The sequence below is a fragment of the Sapajus apella genome, unplaced genomic scaffold (genome assembly GCF_009761245.1).
Source record: "Sapajus apella isolate SASKATOON/1434 unplaced genomic scaffold, GSC_monkey_1.0 scaffold6, whole genome shotgun sequence".
Classification (NCBI taxonomy): domain Eukaryota; kingdom Metazoa; phylum Chordata; class Mammalia; order Primates; family Cebidae; genus Sapajus; species Sapajus apella.
This window is the reverse complement of record NW_022436946.1, coordinates 78,297,304-78,316,187: the sequence shown is the minus strand read 5'-3', so window position 1 is coordinate 78,316,187 and position 18,884 is coordinate 78,297,304. Positions and strand designations below refer to the sequence as shown.

The 18,884-nt window shown below is 36.7% G+C and overlaps 1 protein-coding gene and 1 long non-coding RNA gene across 5 annotated transcripts in view; one reads left to right on the top strand and one right to left on the bottom strand.

The window, feature by feature from the left end:
* LOC116549773 overlaps positions 1 to 5,957 on the bottom strand; it is a 69,245-nt gene extending 63,288 nt beyond the window's left edge. Inside the window, exons 1-2 of one of the 2 annotated variants that reach the window (XR_004268053.1) lie at positions 5,723 to 5,957; positions 191 to 351 (exon numbers count right to left, since the gene is read on the bottom strand). This is a non-coding gene — a long non-coding RNA (uncharacterized LOC116549773). The remainder of the gene's footprint in view (positions 1 to 190; positions 352 to 5,722) is intronic. The other variant, XR_004268054.1, reaches the window with a different exon arrangement.
* The window catches only part of COL19A1 (collagen type XIX alpha 1 chain), a 340,055-nt gene continuing 326,034 nt past the window's right edge, over positions 4,864 to 18,884 (top strand). The window contains exons 1-2 of one of the 3 annotated variants that reach the window (XM_032275604.1): positions 4,864 to 5,165; positions 16,871 to 16,997. In XM_032275604.1, the coding sequence (XP_032131495.1) occupies positions 16,907 to 16,997 (91 nt within the window). In that variant the 5' untranslated portion in view covers positions 4,864 to 5,165; positions 16,871 to 16,906. Of the gene's footprint in view, positions 5,166 to 5,960; positions 6,181 to 6,238; positions 6,470 to 16,870; positions 16,998 to 18,884 lie in introns of those variants that run through there. The other 2 variants (XM_032275605.1, XM_032275606.1) reach the window with 2 other exon arrangements.

Below are 18,884 nucleotides of genomic sequence, written 5' to 3'. Positions count from 1 at the left end.
ACATAAACTTGACATAATATATGAGCCAAGCGATCATTTATGATGTGCCAATGTTGAACTATTCTTTTAAAAAATGTTGTAGACAGAACTGGTTGTTTAAAAACATTTAGGAGTTAGATCATTTTTCATATTCTAACAATAATAAGGGATTAAACAGGGTTGTGCTCTATTATTGATAGTGTAAATTTACCTTAAGTTTGGTAAAGGAATGAAGAGAACATATGATGAGGACGTTTTCAATTGATGATAGTCTTGTCTTCCTGTGTTGCTGTCCTTAGAGTCTCTGCTCTGGGAGTCTTTTATAGGTGAGAACAATTTTTCCTGTGACTCTTTTATCAGAAGAATAATTCCCTTAGATATAACACAAAAGGGAACCCATCATTTTTTCCAAACTGTGAAACTCAGTCCACACTTCGTTATTAGAAAATTTTATGTCCTTGATTATTTAACCTCTACAGGTTTCACTTCAATGAATATTTGAAGACTGTATAAAGGAGAATGAATTCATCATACTTGATGTTCCAGGTATTATTAAAAATGAGAGGACCCAATTCCAGTCCTCAAGGAGCTTACAATTAAGTCAGAGGACAAAGTACAAAACTATTTCTAAAACAAGGCAAGGGAATGTAGATCATCATTAAAGAGGCACAAATTGTGCTCTGTGCTGTTCAGGGGCATAAGAGGGTTTGACTGATGGGAGGAGGGCAGGAAAGTAATCACATTATAGCTAACACCTGAAGTAAGCCTTGAATGGCTGGCAGAATTCCCACAGCCACTTCGTATTTTGGGGGGAGGCAGCAACATGAGTATGCTGAGACACGCTCATTCTGCCGTTACAAGTCATTAAATCTGGTTGTAGTAAAATGTACCTTTAACTGAACTGATAAGAGTAGATTGGGTGACACTGTTTAAGACTGAATTCAGCAAAAGGTTTTAATTCAGCAGAAAATAAGAATCTCATGTTCTTCATCTGAATAAGAAGTAGGCTTGTTCTCTGCAGATTCTTTCAACAAACATTTATTAAATAAATAGTAAACCCATAATTTCATAATTATTTAGTTACAATGGCCCTCCAGTACTATGACTCTATAATTATTTGTAAGTATATTTAGTCTACCAAACAATGGATGGATTTTGCCCACTGAAATTTTTTTTACTTTGATGCTTCCACATTTGAACATAGTCCCTTCACCTTAAAACTCATTTAGAACCTTATATTTACTTTGCTTATTACATTTTGCACTTTTATATCCTATTATTATTATATATTTATACATGTCTTCTTTTTTTTTCTCAATGTTAAACTCCAGGCAGTGGGGCCTACATTCAATGTATCTTTGTATACTCTGAAGTGGCTAGTTTAAAAAGTGTTCAAGAATATATGCTGAAGAAATAAACAGTTTAATTAACATCTGCTTCCCAGTGAAATTGCTAGACTCAGTTTAAATGGCTTAAATTACATACTAATTTTTACCTGGAATATTCTTGTTGGAAATGATTGAAAGCTGTATTTAAAAGGCCAGTTTCTCGACTCTCTTAATACCACTGCTTTATTAATTTGTTGGAGATAAAACACCACATTTTTTCATGTTCATTATACTTTTACTACAACAATAACACATGTTCAATGTAGAAAACTTACACATTACATATAACCAAAAAGAAAAAATCAAAATTATCATAAGCCCAACCTATAAGTAACCACAGTTACTATTTTAGGGGAGTTTATGATGCAGTCTATACACATTTTTTAAATGCTTTTAATAAACATGGCTAATTTGCCCTTTAGAAACAGTGAACTATTATATGTTCCTGGAATTGTTGAAAATGCTCTTCTTTTATACTAACACCAAGTCTAATCAGTGATATTAATCTTGGCAGAATGGGTAGAGGAAAATAGTTCCTTTATAAATGTGCATTTTTACATACTAATTAAATTGAATATTTTTTATAAATTTATTGACCTTTTCTATTTCCTTTGTAAATTGCCTCTTTGCTTTTTGGCCTATTTTTCTATTGGGGTATTTCTTTCACTCTCTCTCTCTCAAACGATTTTTCAGAACTGGATGTATATTAATAAACATTTTCCCAGGCCATTTGTCTTTTCCCATATTTCCTTTCAGAGTCACTGATCCCTAGGAAGAGAATCTAATAAACTAAGTGAAAGTCACATCCATGATCACCTCTTCCTTTCATTTCTAAACTGAGTAAATGTCATGAGCTAGAATGTCTTCTAGGAAGAAAAACAAACCTAAACACAACCAGTGGAATATTATTTTCTCTATGAAGAAAATTATTTTCAGAAACAATGGTAAACACAGCATTTAAAATAAAAAGATGCCCTAATTTACTTTTGGCAATTACTAAGAATTTAGAATTGATATAACTACTTTCTTTTTTACCCTTAAGAACATCATACGTAGTGCTGGCCTAAAGAGGAATATAATGGGAAGTGCATGCTAGGGATGACAAGTCAGATTTGGTAATTACAGTTAACAGTAACGTCTGTTCATCCACTACTGATGCATTGAAGTATTTCAATGGGATATGTAAGGGAGTAATGTATGGCTGTGCCCCATAAATTCAATAAAGAATGAACACTCTTATGGTGTGGTAACTGAGAAGTTAGCTGGGGGCAATGGTGAAATTCTTTCTTCTTGAAAAATGGAAACTATGAAGGGGGAAAAGTGAAAGGCATTACAAAAGGGAACAAGAGCAACATGACATTTTTCTATACTTCTGTACAGTATAGAAAAAAGAAACAGACATAAAGCAGATGCGATTGACAACTAAGGCTAAGGAGAAACATATTTAAAAAATTTATTGAATCCAAATTATCAAAATTGGTACAATGATAATTGTAAATTGTTAAATTTATATCAGTGGGGCATTACAAATATGGAACAGGTTGTTTTTTTTTTAATGTTTTCAATGGAATTTATCCCTCATATGACACAAAAACATTTAATTTTATCTTCCTTTAGGCACAAATGTTGAAAGAAGTTTGTTTTTTAAATCTGTTAAATTTTTTCAGTACATACATGCACACAGCTGAACTTGGTGTGTGCTGCAAGCTGTTTGTTAAAATTTAGAGTCCTGTCAGATTCCCCTAGTAGTTTCACATGTTTGTTTATCAGCAGTAGCTTCAAAAGCAAGGGGAAAACCAGATCATTTATAATTGTACTTGGTTTAGACAAATAAAAGGCGTTTTGTTAAAGATTCTAATTGAATTCACTTTAAAATTCAATAAAAGGAATTAGCTAAAGAAGCAAACCATAGGTATACAATAGTTTGTGACCATGAAATCAGCCTATATTTAAACCATTTCCTGAAAGATAAATAGAGAAATATTTGTTGACCTGGGGATGTTGGTGTATTTAGAAACAGAATAAGCAACAGATAATAATAATTTGGAATTTTATTTATTCATTTCTCACTTTCTTCCAAAATCTTGTTTGTTTCAATGTTATGAATAAGAAAAGGGCCATTTTGAAACAGAAACAAAAATATAAGCATTTAACTCTCTCATAAATATCTTAGCAATTATAAAATTATTAAAATGTTTAAGAAAATAACTCTAAAATAAACTAGGGACAAAATTGTGGGCTTCCTGTTAGGTAGTTTTAAAGCATTACTTTAAATAGTATCAATTAACTGTAAATAAGGTGAATTTAATAATCTGACAAATAAAGCCTGGATACTCTTAGTTCAATTCACTAGTGATGGAAAGGCATATAAAGTACAACTGCTTAGAGAAAGAAAAAAATTAAAGGGGATAATACTTCAAAAATATAGAGAATGATCACCAAAAGTCTTGTGAATCATGTTTTTCAAATGGCCATTTGAGTAGCGTGACTCATGCAATATCCTTCCTCCTTGGCCTCTTTCCACACTCATCCAAAAATTAGTGATGAAAATCACATGAGAGGGAAACATATCAGGTGGTTTGAATCCTGACATTGAAACATGGTTTGCATCACCATCAATGTCGGACTCTAAAGTTTAAAAAACACGAGCGATACGTTAATGGTTTCATTCCAATGAAGTGGAAAGGAGCTATCTTTTAAAATTTTTCTTAACATCTTTATTTTTTGCCTGCCTGATTTCATTATTCCGTGATCTGTGAGCCCTGATATGTGAAGTATATTTTATATGGTTCTAAGGTAACTTTTAAGCTTGATGATTTTCACCATTGTGGATCAATAATATAATTTATCCTATTTCTTCCACTGTTGCGATACTGAAATAAAAAATGTTAAACCAGTTTATCTTATCTCTTCTCTAATGCCTGGTTTTTACTCTTCTGAATTCTATAAATCATTCTGTTTCTCACATATACACAAACATATGCATACACACACACACGTATATAAATTTACTATATATGTATATGTAACTATGTATATATGCCTATAAATATCCATATATACCTCCTATATATGTATATAAACTTACTATATATGCCTACAAATATATATATATTCTCTCTACACACACATATGTGCACCTACACAGAAATCTGCAGGAAAATGACACTTTCAAATAAATATTCAAAGGAATGCCAAAAGAGTTCCAAAGCCAAGACTGCTAGCACCAACCCATGGAAAGATGTATTTAAAATCAAAATACTTCTGTGAACACTGAGAAAAACCAAACCATACAAACGTTTACTTATGAGCATGATTAGAAGGTGGGCAGACTGCCTAATTAACTTTATATAAACTCTTGACATAAAAGTGAAAAAATGAAACATAAATGATACCTTTTCTTAGCTCAACCGTTAAAAAAGCCAATTACCTACTTGTGAACGTTTGCCACATACAATAATACTTTGAAGACACTTCATAATCAGAAGTGAGAAACTCTAGGCATCTGCATCCAACCGTCATTTTATCTGTGAAACGCTAGTAAAACATAACCTGAAAGGCATTCCTCCCAGCTCTAACGCGACATCGCTGTCATTAAGGAAAACCTGTGCCTGAGTTGGCTGAGTACTGTCTTGCAGAGTCCTCTGTCCTCGCGGAGTGGGAGGGTCACACTGGGAGAGACTAATAAGGACAGAGATGCGTCCCCCTTCCCCACTCGCAGGGAGCTCACTCCTCCGCGGTGCCGCAGCCGTGTCCTGACTCCACTGCGCCTCTGAGGGGCTCAAACACGAATTCAAGGTAAGCTGCGCGGCTTTGCGACCGACCCTTCACATGTCCTCTCACATATGCCCGGGCCATGTCATCTGCTCGTGTTTCTGGTTATCTGTGTGCATCTGCTTTTCAGGAAAATGTAAAAACTGTGCTACACATGGAAATATGTTTAGGTGGATAAATAATGCACACCTGCATACGTTCCCATAGGTGTCTCAAGGACGGGACCAAAAGCGTTTGGCAGGAGACGGCCGCTCTCATGTGCTACGTACCATGTACTTCGTGTACCTATGTTCACATGATGCAGGCTTCATGCGTTACACTTAAGTTCTAGGTGGTTTTTCTGATTATGTGTGTCTGTGAAGCGGAACTACGAGCGCTGTTGAAGCGGGTAGAGACAGACATCAAATACATTACAAAAAAAAAAATGTGGGATTAAAGGAGCAAAACAAACTCTGTATCAATACATGCCGTTAGAGCGCTTTTTTTTTTTTTTTTTTTGGACGGTGTTAGCCCTGGAAGCGAGGGAGCCAGTTAAGGGGTGTAAGCTAAGAGACGCTGCCCTGGAGCCCAGGGTTACCTACTCTACATGCGGATGTTTCTCTCAAGTGCGGCTTCTGCGGGGCGGCGCGGGCGCGGGCGCGGGCGGGTATCCCGGGACTCCAGCCCAGCCACGTCCCGGAGCGTCCGGCCCTGCTTCTTAATTACCCTGCAGCATGCGCAGCGCGGCCGGCCGGAGCGCCGCCGCCGTCCCCGACGTCCTCGTTTCCGCTGCCGCCACCGCCGCCGCCGCCGTCGCCACCGCGGGAACGTCCCAGAAGTGGTGTGAGGAAGACGCGGCCCCCCGCCTCTGACGCCTCAGCTGCCAGAGTCCCGCGGCCACCGCCGAGAGCGCGCCCGCGCCGCCGCCGCCGCCGCGCCGGGGAACCGGGAGACGGCGCCGCGCGGCCCAGCTAGGGCGCTGCAGGGTCGTGAGGAAGTTTGTTGGCCCGGAACCAAGCACACCGTCGGGCACGCTAGCACCCCGAGAGCTGGTGGGCGCGTAAGCGAACCCCGTTAGAGGTTACTGAGGGAGCGGGAAGCCCGGCGAGAGGGTGGGCAGAGGAGTGGGGGGACAGGCGGGTGACACAGGAGCCGCAGAAGAGCTTCATTTGATGAGAAGGTGAAGAGGCAGAAGGACCCTCGTGCCTTGTCAGCCTGAGGGGACAGTGGGCTGGAGAGCAAAAAGAGGAGGGCCCAGAATGCTTATAATGAGTAGTTTTAATAGAACAATCCGGAATAGAGGCAAGGGAGTGATCATGAGCCACAGTTTGAGACTGGGAGATGGAAGGGTAAGGAAATAAATTGCGCCACCTCCCTCAACCCCTAATTCGGAGACGATTTACTTAGTCCCATCTTCTGCTTGGATAAATCTGAGGATTAAGATGTGGGGATAATCGCTCTGCTCCAGGGGAATTTACATCTGCCTGTTAATGGAGGAGATGAAACAAAAACACTCCAATACCTATTTCCAACCCTTCCGCGACCCCCCACCAACTAAAAAAGGAGAGAACACCGATGCTTCCCCCTTTGTCTGAATCAAACACTGCTATAATTCTTTTGGAGATTTAAGGAAGAAAAGAAAAGAGCCCCTGCTCGTCTGTGTGGTCTTAGCATCTCCTTGGGTGGGACACTTGTAGGACCCTCTCTAAGTAGAGAGATCTTTGATATGCGCCTGCAAACCTGAGATAGTTAGGTGTTCCAGTGGTGAAAAACATGCATAAATGCCCCTTCCTGAGTTGGGCTGACAGGGTTTTGGGTAGGAATATCTCTTCAGGATGAAAAGGGGGAGGGTGACCCCCAGAGGTAGAAAATTTATGTTCTCCTTAGGGGATAGAAAATGCGGAAAGTAACTGGTAGGTGCTCCTGTCAGGTTTTGTCCTTCCTGAGCTAAGTGGTAAGGGACCTAAGTGGGGTTTCCTAGGAAAGGAGGGAGACAGTGTGGCAAAAGAGCAGAAAAGTGAACCTGAAATTGAAATGGACTGGTCCGAGAAAGAGCAAAATGGTGAAGAAACCCAAATGTGATTATTATCACAATTGGGACATCATCTCTATATCTGAATCATTCTCATCCTAGAAAACCATCCAAAACAGATGGGAGCTGATGGTATTTTCCAAAAATGGAAAATTTCCATTTACTTTCTGGTCCTCCAGCTTAATCTCTCCTGCTGCAATTTTAGTTCATTTTCTCCAGCAGGCAGAAATGCCAATGTGGGTACACAGAGTCAATGGTTCTAGAGGCGGAAGAAGATATGAACTTAGAAACCATGGGAGTGTGACTAATTGGCATCACAAATGAAAATTTAAGGGAAGAATGAAAAATAAACCGAAATGCAAGGAAGCAGGACTATAGAGATGCTAATATATAACCCTGAAAAGATGCTGAATAAAACAGAATGAATGGGACCAGAGTTGAGTCATCTGAGGCAGGCCACATTGAGGATGTACATCTTAAACAGGCAGAGAATAACTAGCTTAGCAGAAGAAATCGAGCAGGGAGGGCATTCCAGCCAGAAGAAATTGCATGTGTGAAGACTTAGAAGTGGGAGCAAACAGTCATGTGCCTGCTAAGACAGAGACTCTAAGCAGGGGTGAAATCTGAGATGAGTAGAGCAGACAGCACCTGCCAAGGAGAGATTGGGAAGGAGAGGCTAAGAAGCAATGGACTTTTTAGGGTGTTATTTTGTAAGCCAATAATAAAATAATCAGGTGAGCAAGTTGCATATTAAATTTGATAGAAAGATGGTTAATGCAGAGTAAACTATTAGGCCTCTCATCTACGCATACGTTATGAAGCACAAAGAATTTCTGACCTCCTGTCTTTAAGAGAAATCCAAGGTAATTGTGACATTGTAAGATTATTAAATCAGAAAGTTAATAGAGCCCTTCAAATTGAAAAAAAAAGGAAAAATGGATGAATTTGAAAATATGGCCATATAGTATATATTAAGATGATATTGGATCATTATTATAGATATATCTGTCGAAAACAGAGAAAAAGAATTATAATCAGAAAAAAATGTAGATCTGTTGTGATGGTTGAAATTGAGAATAGTACTGGAAAAGTTGATGGAAACAAATCATAGTTCAGAGAAGTGAGTTGGTAAAACAGCCAAGTTGTTGAGAATGGAGAGAATAGGTTAAGCATGCTCAAAGGGAATCTGAGATTTGAGACCCTCTGAATGTAGACACTAGTTTGGAAGTAACAGAAGAAACAACAAAACTGAGGAAATGTGATAGAGTTGGATAGGTTTCAAAGTAGTACAAACATTAGGATCTAGGGGGTATGCTTTCTGTTGAGGCAGAGAACAACTTCAGTAGTACTATTTTTGTCACACTAAATAACTAAGTTATGTTCACTGAGCTTTTAGTAATTTTTTACTCTACTTCTCTATCATTCTTTTCTTCGTGCATGTCATTCTACCGATATTAAGTCCATACCTGTCTATATTACTTAGTGGTTCCCAATCTTTCATTTGTTTATTTTTAGTCCAAGTGTATTGCCTTAGACTGTATCATTCTACAGATTGACCACATGAATATGTACTAAATGTCAAGTTTAAAGAAGACACAGATGAATAAAATGTAATGTTTTCTCCAAGATGTTCAAGCTAGGGAAGAGACAGAATGCAAAGCAGTTACAGCAGAACTGTGTGCAGAAGCCTAAGTGGGTATTGAGCTCTGTTGGATCACAGGACAGTGAGTAGTGAACTCTGCGTGGGATGATTCTCACAGGCTTTACATAGGACATGACATTTGAGTATCACATTGAAGTCAAAGTTAAGTGTTTTCCAGATTGGAGAGGATTGGAAGGACTTTCCAGCAGCCAAAAAAGCATGTGCAGCAACCTGTGAATTGTGAATGATTTGGTGGCAGAGAGCGTTTGGAAGGAGGTAGCAGGACAGGAGACTGGATAGATGAGTTGAGGCCCCAACATAAAAGAGCCTGAGTGCCTCACTTTAGAGTGGGCAGTGAAGAGCCACCAGAAAACTTTGAGCAGGGCATTTAAGTGGCTAGGTCTTTGTTTTAGAAATATAATTCTTGAGCAGTTGGGAGGTGGAAATAAAGGGAACAAGATGGAGGAAAGGAATCTACTTAGGAGTCTATTCAATTTTCCAGATTAGGAATGGTAAAAACGTGTAAAGCAGTTTCAGTGAGGATAAGACAGTTGATATGGATTCAAAAGACATTTACAAGTAGATTTGATAGACATTGACAGAGATTTGATATGGGGAGGGGGTGAATAAATTGAAAATGATTCTGAAATTTTTAACTTGAGTTCCTAAGTTAATGATGATACCTGTAATTAAAATGTGAAAGTCATGAGGTTTCTGTAGAATATAATGAGGGCAGAAACTTTGCCTAAATTGCAAAAGGCATCTGCAAACTTACTTCAATGTCATTACTCCAGCCACTGATAAAACTGAAATAATCCTAGACCTAGTCCTAAACTCTTAGGGATATTGGCCTGAATTTTTTACTCTACAGGCTAGGCTCTTCAGCTGGTTTTCTCTAATAGTTTACAAACTCCACTATAGCTTCACTAAAGATAGATTCTAAAGATTGGTGAAAGAACAGATGTGTAACACCTGTTGTTTTTGCTTATTTACACAATGTGTCACTTCATAACAGTATGACCAGATTTTCCTGGTGGAGTTATATATATGTAGGCATACTGGATGGTGGTCAAGAAGTTTTAATTTAAAAATCAGCCTCCTACAAAGTCACACATCATTTCCCTTTATAATAAATCCTCTGAAAACATGAGTTCTTTGTCATTTAACAAATTAAGTCTACTTTTTTGAGAGTTGAGATGCTGTGTACATTAAATCTAACAACTCATGTAAAGCAAATAAGTATTCTCTTTCTATTTTCTCCTCTTTCTCTCTTTTTTCATGTGGCCTTTCCATATTATTTTATATTTTGGTGTTGGCTCTAACACAATGACCTTTTACCTAACACCAAGTTTCAAAGATGTACAAAGAACACTTTAAATTGTTAGATGGCATAATAGTAAAAATATTCATGTTTCATAGGCAGATTTGATTTGACTCACTCAAAAACTCGTGCTGAGAGGCTCCTATCTTATTTAGCAAGCCCACCATTCTGTCATTTTATGTACATATTCTTAGTGGGTTTTTTTTAACTTCTTAATGTCTATCTCTCAAATAAAACATGGTGTTTGTTTATTTTTGATCTCTGTGACCAGAGTGGCACCATGGACTTTCCCTATTTGGCTCACTGCTATATCTCCAGTGATTGTGACATAGTGGAAACCTCATCCTATCAATAGATAACAATAGGATATCTAGATGCCAGGTATTAATGGGATATCAATAGGTATCAATAGAATATCTATTGATAAGATGAGGTTTCCTAATGCCTATGATTAATAGTAATGAGTAATGATTCAGGTTTCCTAATATTCCTCTCTATTCATTTTGTGTTTACTATATACAAATAAAATTTAATAAGAGCTTTTAAAAGAAATCTGCATTCTTATTCAAATATTCTTGGGTTGGATAGGTGTCTTAATGATTTCAAGAGCTAGATTAAGCAAATTGAAGGGAGAATGACTTTTTAAAATTCACTTACCCAACTGGTACCCAAAATTATTTCATATGGCAAACGATGGTGAGGATAATGGGTTAGGGGTAGAGGTTAGGGCTAGGCCTTCAGCCATGTATAATCTCTTTGCTGCCATGAGAATACATTACAGGGAGGGCTGTCTGAATGATTTTAAGCCTTTATAGGCTCCATCGATGTTGCCTACTCAAGACTGCCAGTGCTGGGCACACTCACCATTGTGACTTTGGCACTTTATAGCCCTGGGGAACTCTCTGGGGTCTGACTAGAATTTTGATAGAAATAGCTGAAAATTTAAGAGAATTTATGAAAACTTAAGAAAATTTTAGGAATGTGATATGTCTGTGCCACAACCTGAGAGAAAACATCATGTTATAATAGTAAAAGCTTTTTAGTCAGGCAGACTAGAACTTGAATCCCAGGCTTTGGGATTACTCTCTGAGCGTTAGTGTTTTTTATCTGTAGAATGGGGACCTAATTCCTGTCTTCAGTACCAACATTAGGCTTGCTGTGGACCCTACATTTTAGAAGACTGCACTATAGTCTTGCTCTGGATGTGTGCTTGCTCTCAGGGTTAGGCGTTTACGGAGCTAAGGGGACCTGCCCACCTAAAACCTAAGCTTCTAGACCAGGCTCTGGATAGCCAAGATCTGAAATTTCCTAAAAAAAATGACCCTTAAATTCCTGCAGAGTCCGACAGATCCCATCCTTGGGTCCATCTTCCCAGGGAAAGACCACAAGTGTAAACATTCCTAGGCCCAAGGAATGGTCAAGAGTTAGCTGTTTGCAGGCATTGTGGACAGAGCTTTGACTTATTGGCATATTTACATACGTGTGTGTAAGGATTTTCACGCTGCCAGTGGTCCCAGGAATGAAAAAAAAAATGTGGAATGAGCTTTGGTTCAGGCCAGAGGCCGACTCACCCCGTAGCACCTGCTCTGTTACATTCTAACTTGTCATGGACTTTCAAGACTTTATGAAAGTATTAACTGAAGTAAAATGAGAAAACGTATTATTTTTGTCAATGTTATTAGCTTTATTTTAACTTTCCAATATTTAAACATGTGGTATGCAGACCTCTTGCCCTGCACCCTGTCAGTGTTTTGGGCAGCCATGCCTGCCTCTTGAGTTACTATGAGTATTATAATAAAATATCATATATAAAATAAATTCTACTTCAGAAAATGAGACCATATGTGACCAACTGTCTCAGTTCATTTTCTGTTGTGATAACACAATACCTAAGACTGGGTAACTTACAAATAAAAGAAGTTTATTTTGGCTCACAGTTCTGGAGGCTGAAAAGTTCAAGATCAGGCAACTGCATCTGGTGGGGGCCTTCATGCTGTGTCATAACATGGCAGAAGGTAGGAGGGACACACTGAGGGACAAACTGGCTTTTATAACAGACCCACCCTCAAATGATAATTAACCTAATGCCTTAAAGATCCTATCTCTTAATCCTGTGACATTGCGGATTAAGTTTCTCACACATGAAATTTGGGCAACACATTCAAATCATAGCACCAATATTCTCTGTAGCCTTCTTAATATATATTGTGAGCCATCTTTGGACAGGCTTGAGAAAAAAATTTGAGGACCTCAGCATTCATATGTATTTGCTTGAGGTTCTTCATTAGCTGCTCCACTGAGAAAGCATTAAGGATCTATATTACAGCTTAACTTTTATGTGGGAGGAGCAACATATTAAAGTGTTATAACATTGGCTTGAATTCATTTGTAAAACTAACTTGATAATCACCTAGCTCAAACCTGCAGGGACAGGAAGGAAATGTGGGAAGTTTTGATGAGGAAGGAGGTTGTAGACAAAGTAAATAATTGAGAAATCCAGAGAAGGTACCAGAAATGTGTTCAGAGCATCAAGAAGCAGCCTGAGAATTGCAGGTGTCTGGGGATGGTGAGGTTTCTGGTCAGGAAAAGGAAAGGTTCAGAAAAACTCAAGGGAAGCTTTGACCTTGTCAGTTTCATTGAGGTCAACTTGTCAATGCCTCCAGCAAAGTTTAAGATCTGAACAAGTTGTTTTTAAAACCTATACAAGGATTTATTTTGAGACCTTGATGAAAAGTTTTTCAAATGTTTCCAGCTGAATGGGCTACATTTCCATTTTATCAGGATCTGAACAATTGAACCCTCAAATAGTAAACACATTTTAGAAATGTGCAAAGAGAAAAAGTGTTTATAATGACCCTTGAAATAAGATCTTGTAATGCCTTAAGAATTATTTTTAAAGATTGAATTATCACTACAGATTCCAAAATATTTCAAGATTTGTAAATTGGCAGTCTCTTACTTTTAAAAAAAATTCAACAAATATGTATTGAGTCTCTGCTTTTCCAAGTACTGTGCAAGGCACCTAGGATATAGTGATGGACAAGATAGATGTAGTCACTGCCCTCATGGAACTTAGAATTGAGTGGGGAGCAATAAACCTGTATACAGAAAAAATCTAAGAAAGAATGGTACCATATGAGGCTGGAGAAGTAGACAGGGGCCTGGTTATTTGGGACTTATAGGCCATAGAACATCTTTTGGACTCCATTCAAAGTACCATGAGAAACCATTAAAAGGTTTGAGGCAAGGAAGTGACATGATCCAACTTTCATTGTAAGAAAATTTCTCTACTGCTATGTAGAGAATAATTGTGGTCAGAATTCAGTAATGGATGGGGGAAACCAATAGGAAGCTGTTGAGGGGTCTAAACCAGGGTGATCTGAACTGGAATAGTGGCATAAGAGAAATAAGTGGATGTGAGATGTGTTTCGAGTAACACTGACATGACTTGTTGATGGTTTGGAAGTAGGAGATGGGGATAAGGAAGGCAAAAGAATCAATAGGATCCCTGGGTTTCTGGTTTGAGCATTTTGATGGGTAGTAACTACTGAGACTGGGAAGAGCATGAGAGGGACAAGTCGTCGTTGGAAATCAGGAATTTATTTGGATGTATTAAGTTACAGATATCTGTGTGACATCTAAGAGGGAACTTTGAATAGGCAGCTGGATACACAGTCTAAAGTTCAGTGAAGAGGAGTGGATGGGAGATGTAAATTTTAGATTAAACATCTTACAGATAATATTTAAAGCCAAGAGAATGGTGACATCACCTAGGGAGACATTATAAAGATAGGAAAAGAGGGCTCACAGATCCCAATATTAAGAAATCAGATAGAAGAAATATCTGAGAAGATTTAGAAGGAAATCCCAGAGAGTGTTAGATCAGGGAGGCCAATAAAAGAGGGTTTTAGGAAGGAGAGAATAGTCAGCTATTTGAAGTGTCACCAAGAATTGAAGAAGGGAAGAGAAAAGGATTATTCTTTCAAGTTCCTGCTGAACTTGGTGAGAGACATTTCAGTAGAGTCATAGAATGGCAATTCTTAAATAACTAGAACACTTAGTCAACTAACCATAAACCTTATTCTGCAAATACTTCGGATAAATGAAATAGAAGCTAAGTGGCTCAAGGAAATACTTAGGAGATGTCAAGATCAAAGCTTATAGCTTTGTAGTCCTCTTGTTCTTCGTCGTTGTAACAGAGACCAAGGCTTCAGTGAACATAAATTTCTAGGCTGCTTTGATACTTCTCCATTGTCCAAATATCAATATCAACCTCAAGCTGAAGAGACAGGTATAACTTAATTTTTCTAATTATTGTTTATTAATATATACAGCAAACCATTATAATATCAGATACCTTTTGAATATTTACTAGGTTAAGGCCCCGTATAATACACTTTCCGTGCATTAAATAATTTATTGCTAGTATTGTTTCCAAGTTGAAGATGAATAAGTTAAGGCTTAGAGAAGTTGCTTCTCCACAAGTAGCAGAGTCCAGACATGAAGCCATGATTGTAACCACTGTGCCAAACTACTAATGTATCAACTAATAAAAATCACATTTTGTTAAAAATATAACCATGGATTTCTCTAAAAATCAGATCAATATTTATGAGTTCTTTCCTTTGAAATAGAATTAATTTATTTAACAGTTACCAACTGACTTGAAATAATAGGTAGGATAACTTTGCAAAGTCATGTGAGGATTGGGACTATATCTAGTTGAAAGAATTCAAAAGAAGTAAGGCTTAAAACCAGCTGTTTGATATTTAGAACTACACATACAGTTTTAATATTGCAGTTGCTGCTTCTAGCTATTCATCCAGAAAGATCTGAAATCTTGAATTAATTTTAAAATGCTGATCTTAGAGTATTTGGCATACACAGAATACCAAAGAAGATGGTGGCTTTGGTTTTTGTCTAAAGAGTATCTATCAATAGAATTTAGACACTCGTATAATGAATTCTTTTATATTTGACTCTTGATTTAACTTTGAATGATGGCACATAAGCGATATAGCATTTATTTGCATATTTAGACTTCTTAGAATAGCTATTTTAATAATACAACAATTACCAAATACACTGAGGGAGCCATTATATTTTCACTTGCAATTTATGTCCACATTAGCTGCTTCACTAAAAAAAATTAATTTAAATGATGTTTAAGTTTTCCATTACAGGGGTTCTATTTACTGAATCTTTTATTTCAGTGCCTCAGGAGTAGAAGTACATGTTCAGAAAGACAATTATCAGAGGTAATAATATTAAATATGATGTCAATGGCAGGCTCAGGTGAGGCAGGCATTACTTGTATGTATTTTTTCTTTATAAACAGAATACAAGATTACTTTTCACACGTGGAGTAATCACTTCAGTAACAGTGATTATTCAATACAATAACAACATAGTTAAGTTTATAGAAAACATGACATCAGTTAACCCAAAATATGTAAAACTATATTCAGCAGAAATAACAGAATTGTGAATAATATATTTTAGTAATATGAATCATTGTATATTATACAATGCAAAAAGCATAGGCAACTTAAACAACTGGATTAAAATATGGGCAAAGGAATTGAATAGACATTTCTCCAAAGAAGATATACAAATGACCAGTAAGCACCTGAAAAGATGTTCAACATCACTAATACTTAGGGAGATGCAAATCAAAAGCACAGTGAGATGCCATCTGACACCCATTAGTATGGTAATTATACATATATTTTTTAGGCAAAATAGCAAGCCTTATCTAGGAAATGGAGAAATTGGAGCCCTTGTGCATTGTTAGTGAGAATGAAAATGGTGCAGCTGTTATAGAAAACAGTATTCTGTTTTCTCAGAAAATTAAAAATGAATTATTGTATTGTTAGCAATTCTACTTCTGATTCTGGGCGTATACCCAAAAGAATTGAAAGCAGGGACTTAAACAGATATTTTTATATCCATGTTTATAGCAGTATTATTTACAATAGGCAAAAGATGGGAACAACTCAAATGTCCATTGATAGATAAATAGATAAACAAGATGTGGTGTGTGTGTGTGTGTGTGTGTGTGTGTGTGTGTGTATATATATATATATATATAAAATGAAATATTCAGCTTTAAAGGAGGAGGAAACTGTCACAAAGTACAACACAATGAACCTTTAGGACATATGTTAAGTGAAATAAAGTCACACAGATACAAATACTGAATGATTCCACTAGATTAGTGAAATTCATAGAGACAGGAAGTAGAATGAAGGCTGCTGGGAGTTGGGGGACAGGAAAATGGGAAATTATTTTTTAATTGGGCACAGAGTTTCAGTTTTGCAATATGAAAAAAGTTCTGCAGATTCTGGGGATGGTTGCACAGCAATATGAATGTATTTAATTCTACTGAACTGTGTTTTTAAAAATGGTTAAGAATGTAAATTTTATATTTTATGTATTTGGCCACAATTTTTAAAAATCAAAAATGTGTCAGTTTAAGTGTAGTTTGAAAAATATGTAAAAGCAGAGAAAATTTAACTGATAAGCTGTATCAACATCAATAATTAACTAGAAACTAATCTGAAAATATTTTCAGAGCTCTTACCATACAGATTAAGGTATATATTGAGTTACATAGTTGCATATATAATCATATATCCTGTTATATGATGATATATAGTGTAAAATTCATTGTTTTGCTTTGGTAAGATTTTCTGGAGCTGTTGAAAGGAGCTGCATACAACGACTTAATTCATTTTTTTTTTTTTCTGTTGCAGATTCGTGGCCACTTGTTCACATGGTTTCAAGGCACAATGAGACACACTGGCCCTTGGAAGCTTTGGCTTTGGATGTCAGTGTTCCTGCTTCCTGCTTCCACTTCCGTGACCGTTAGGGACAAGACAGGTATCCAGGACAACTCTTTGCCTAATCATCCAATGTTATTTATAGCCTTTAAATCATTAAAACAAATCTTTTTAAGATTGAAAAGGCCATAGGTGGATCTACTATAACAGAATAAATTATAATTCATTGCTTTCTTCTATTGATCTTCCCATGATGCATATCAGGAATTCCTAAAATTACCTCATTTTTTTTAATATGCATAGTCTATTAGTCTAGCTTTTCCTTTTGTCTTTGATATTTACAAATATACATGTATGCATGTGTGCCTATGTGTGTTTATATGACATTGAATATCTCTCCCTTCTTCAAGAATTACTTATTCAAGTTATAAATATGGAAACTCATTCTAATCAGGATTAACAAGCACATATCTAATCTTAATTAGGAAAAAGTGAAAAATAGTAGGTATAAAAGGAAATGTAGATTAATTTTATGTCCATTTTGTAGTATCTCAGATGAGGCAAACAAAAAGTTGACAGATCTTTAGAGCACTTTTTGAACTAAATAGACAATATTTATTTGCAATTGTTATATTTATCAGTCTTTTCATAAATATTTCCAGAAGGCTTAGGGCAATTTGAAATATTTACCTTCACCTCTGCTTTTTAAAATTGATTATGTGGTTAATTTGGAAGACTTTTCCTGACATTGAGCGTGTATAAGTTACTTAGCTAAATGTAATTCATATTACAAGGTTGATTAGACACATTGGGGAAGCCATTTGCTGGGGAAAGCGAAACTTCATTTTGCCCATGCAAAGATCACATATAATGTATTCTGATGCTAATCATATATGATTATGTATTCTGAGACTGTATTATTCTGCCTATTCTTTTGAATATTTTTTCAATAATTTTTGCTAAATAAGTATAAACCCACTCTAGTAGAGACTTTTGAGTTTGAGACACACATAGAATACAATTACTGATAAAGATCTAACACATCTTAGTCCTTCAGAGTGTTATGTAAGTGTTTATGATTTTTTATTATTTGGCAGAAGGTGCATTTCCTAAAATAATTCACTTGAAAGTTTGACTATTCTGTTATTGTACGAAAGACATCCTGTGGCTGTCATACAATTTGGGGGGGAAACGCTTTCTTTCTTCAGTGAGAAATTAATCAGCCGTGACTCATGGCAGCTATAACTATGTAAAAAAGGAAAAGAGATGCATAGGGCAGAGGAGTTTATTCTGATACTATTGTCACTCTTCTGAGTTTCTTTTTCTCTTTTTGTTAGGAGATACAGTAGGTAATGTGCTTTGCAATTTAATCTGAGATGACAGGATCTTTTTAGTTAGAAGGATGAATGAATCTTTAGTTGAATAGGGACAGTTTTTAGGCACATGCTAATGGGGTAGTAAATGTTCTTGATGATAGCAAGGATTTGAAGGACTTAAATAAATAGTTCTCCAACTTTAGCATGAAAAAGATTCCTGACGTATTTGATTCCTAAGTCCTCCTCTCACATAATCCCATTTTGCAGGTCATACTGGGGTGGGATTCAGTAATTTACATCTTTATCAAGCTCCACAGATGAATCTAATGCAGGATATCTGTGGAAAGCTCTTAGAGAAACACTTACCTTTGGGATAATTACCAGCTGTTTTGGTTTTCTTTTTTCTTTTCACCGTTTACCTTCCATTTTAGGCCAAGTTTCCTTTTTTGTTGTTGTTATTTTATTTTATTGTTTGCCTTTAGTAACTGTTTTTTTTAATTGTGATAAGAACACTTAACATGAGATCTGCCCTCGTAACAAATTTTTAAGTGTATAACACAATACTCTTAATTATAAACACGATATTATACAGCAGATGTCTAGAACATGATCATCTTGCATAACTAACACTTCCCCATCTTCGGATTCCCCTGAATGTTTGGTTTTGTAGC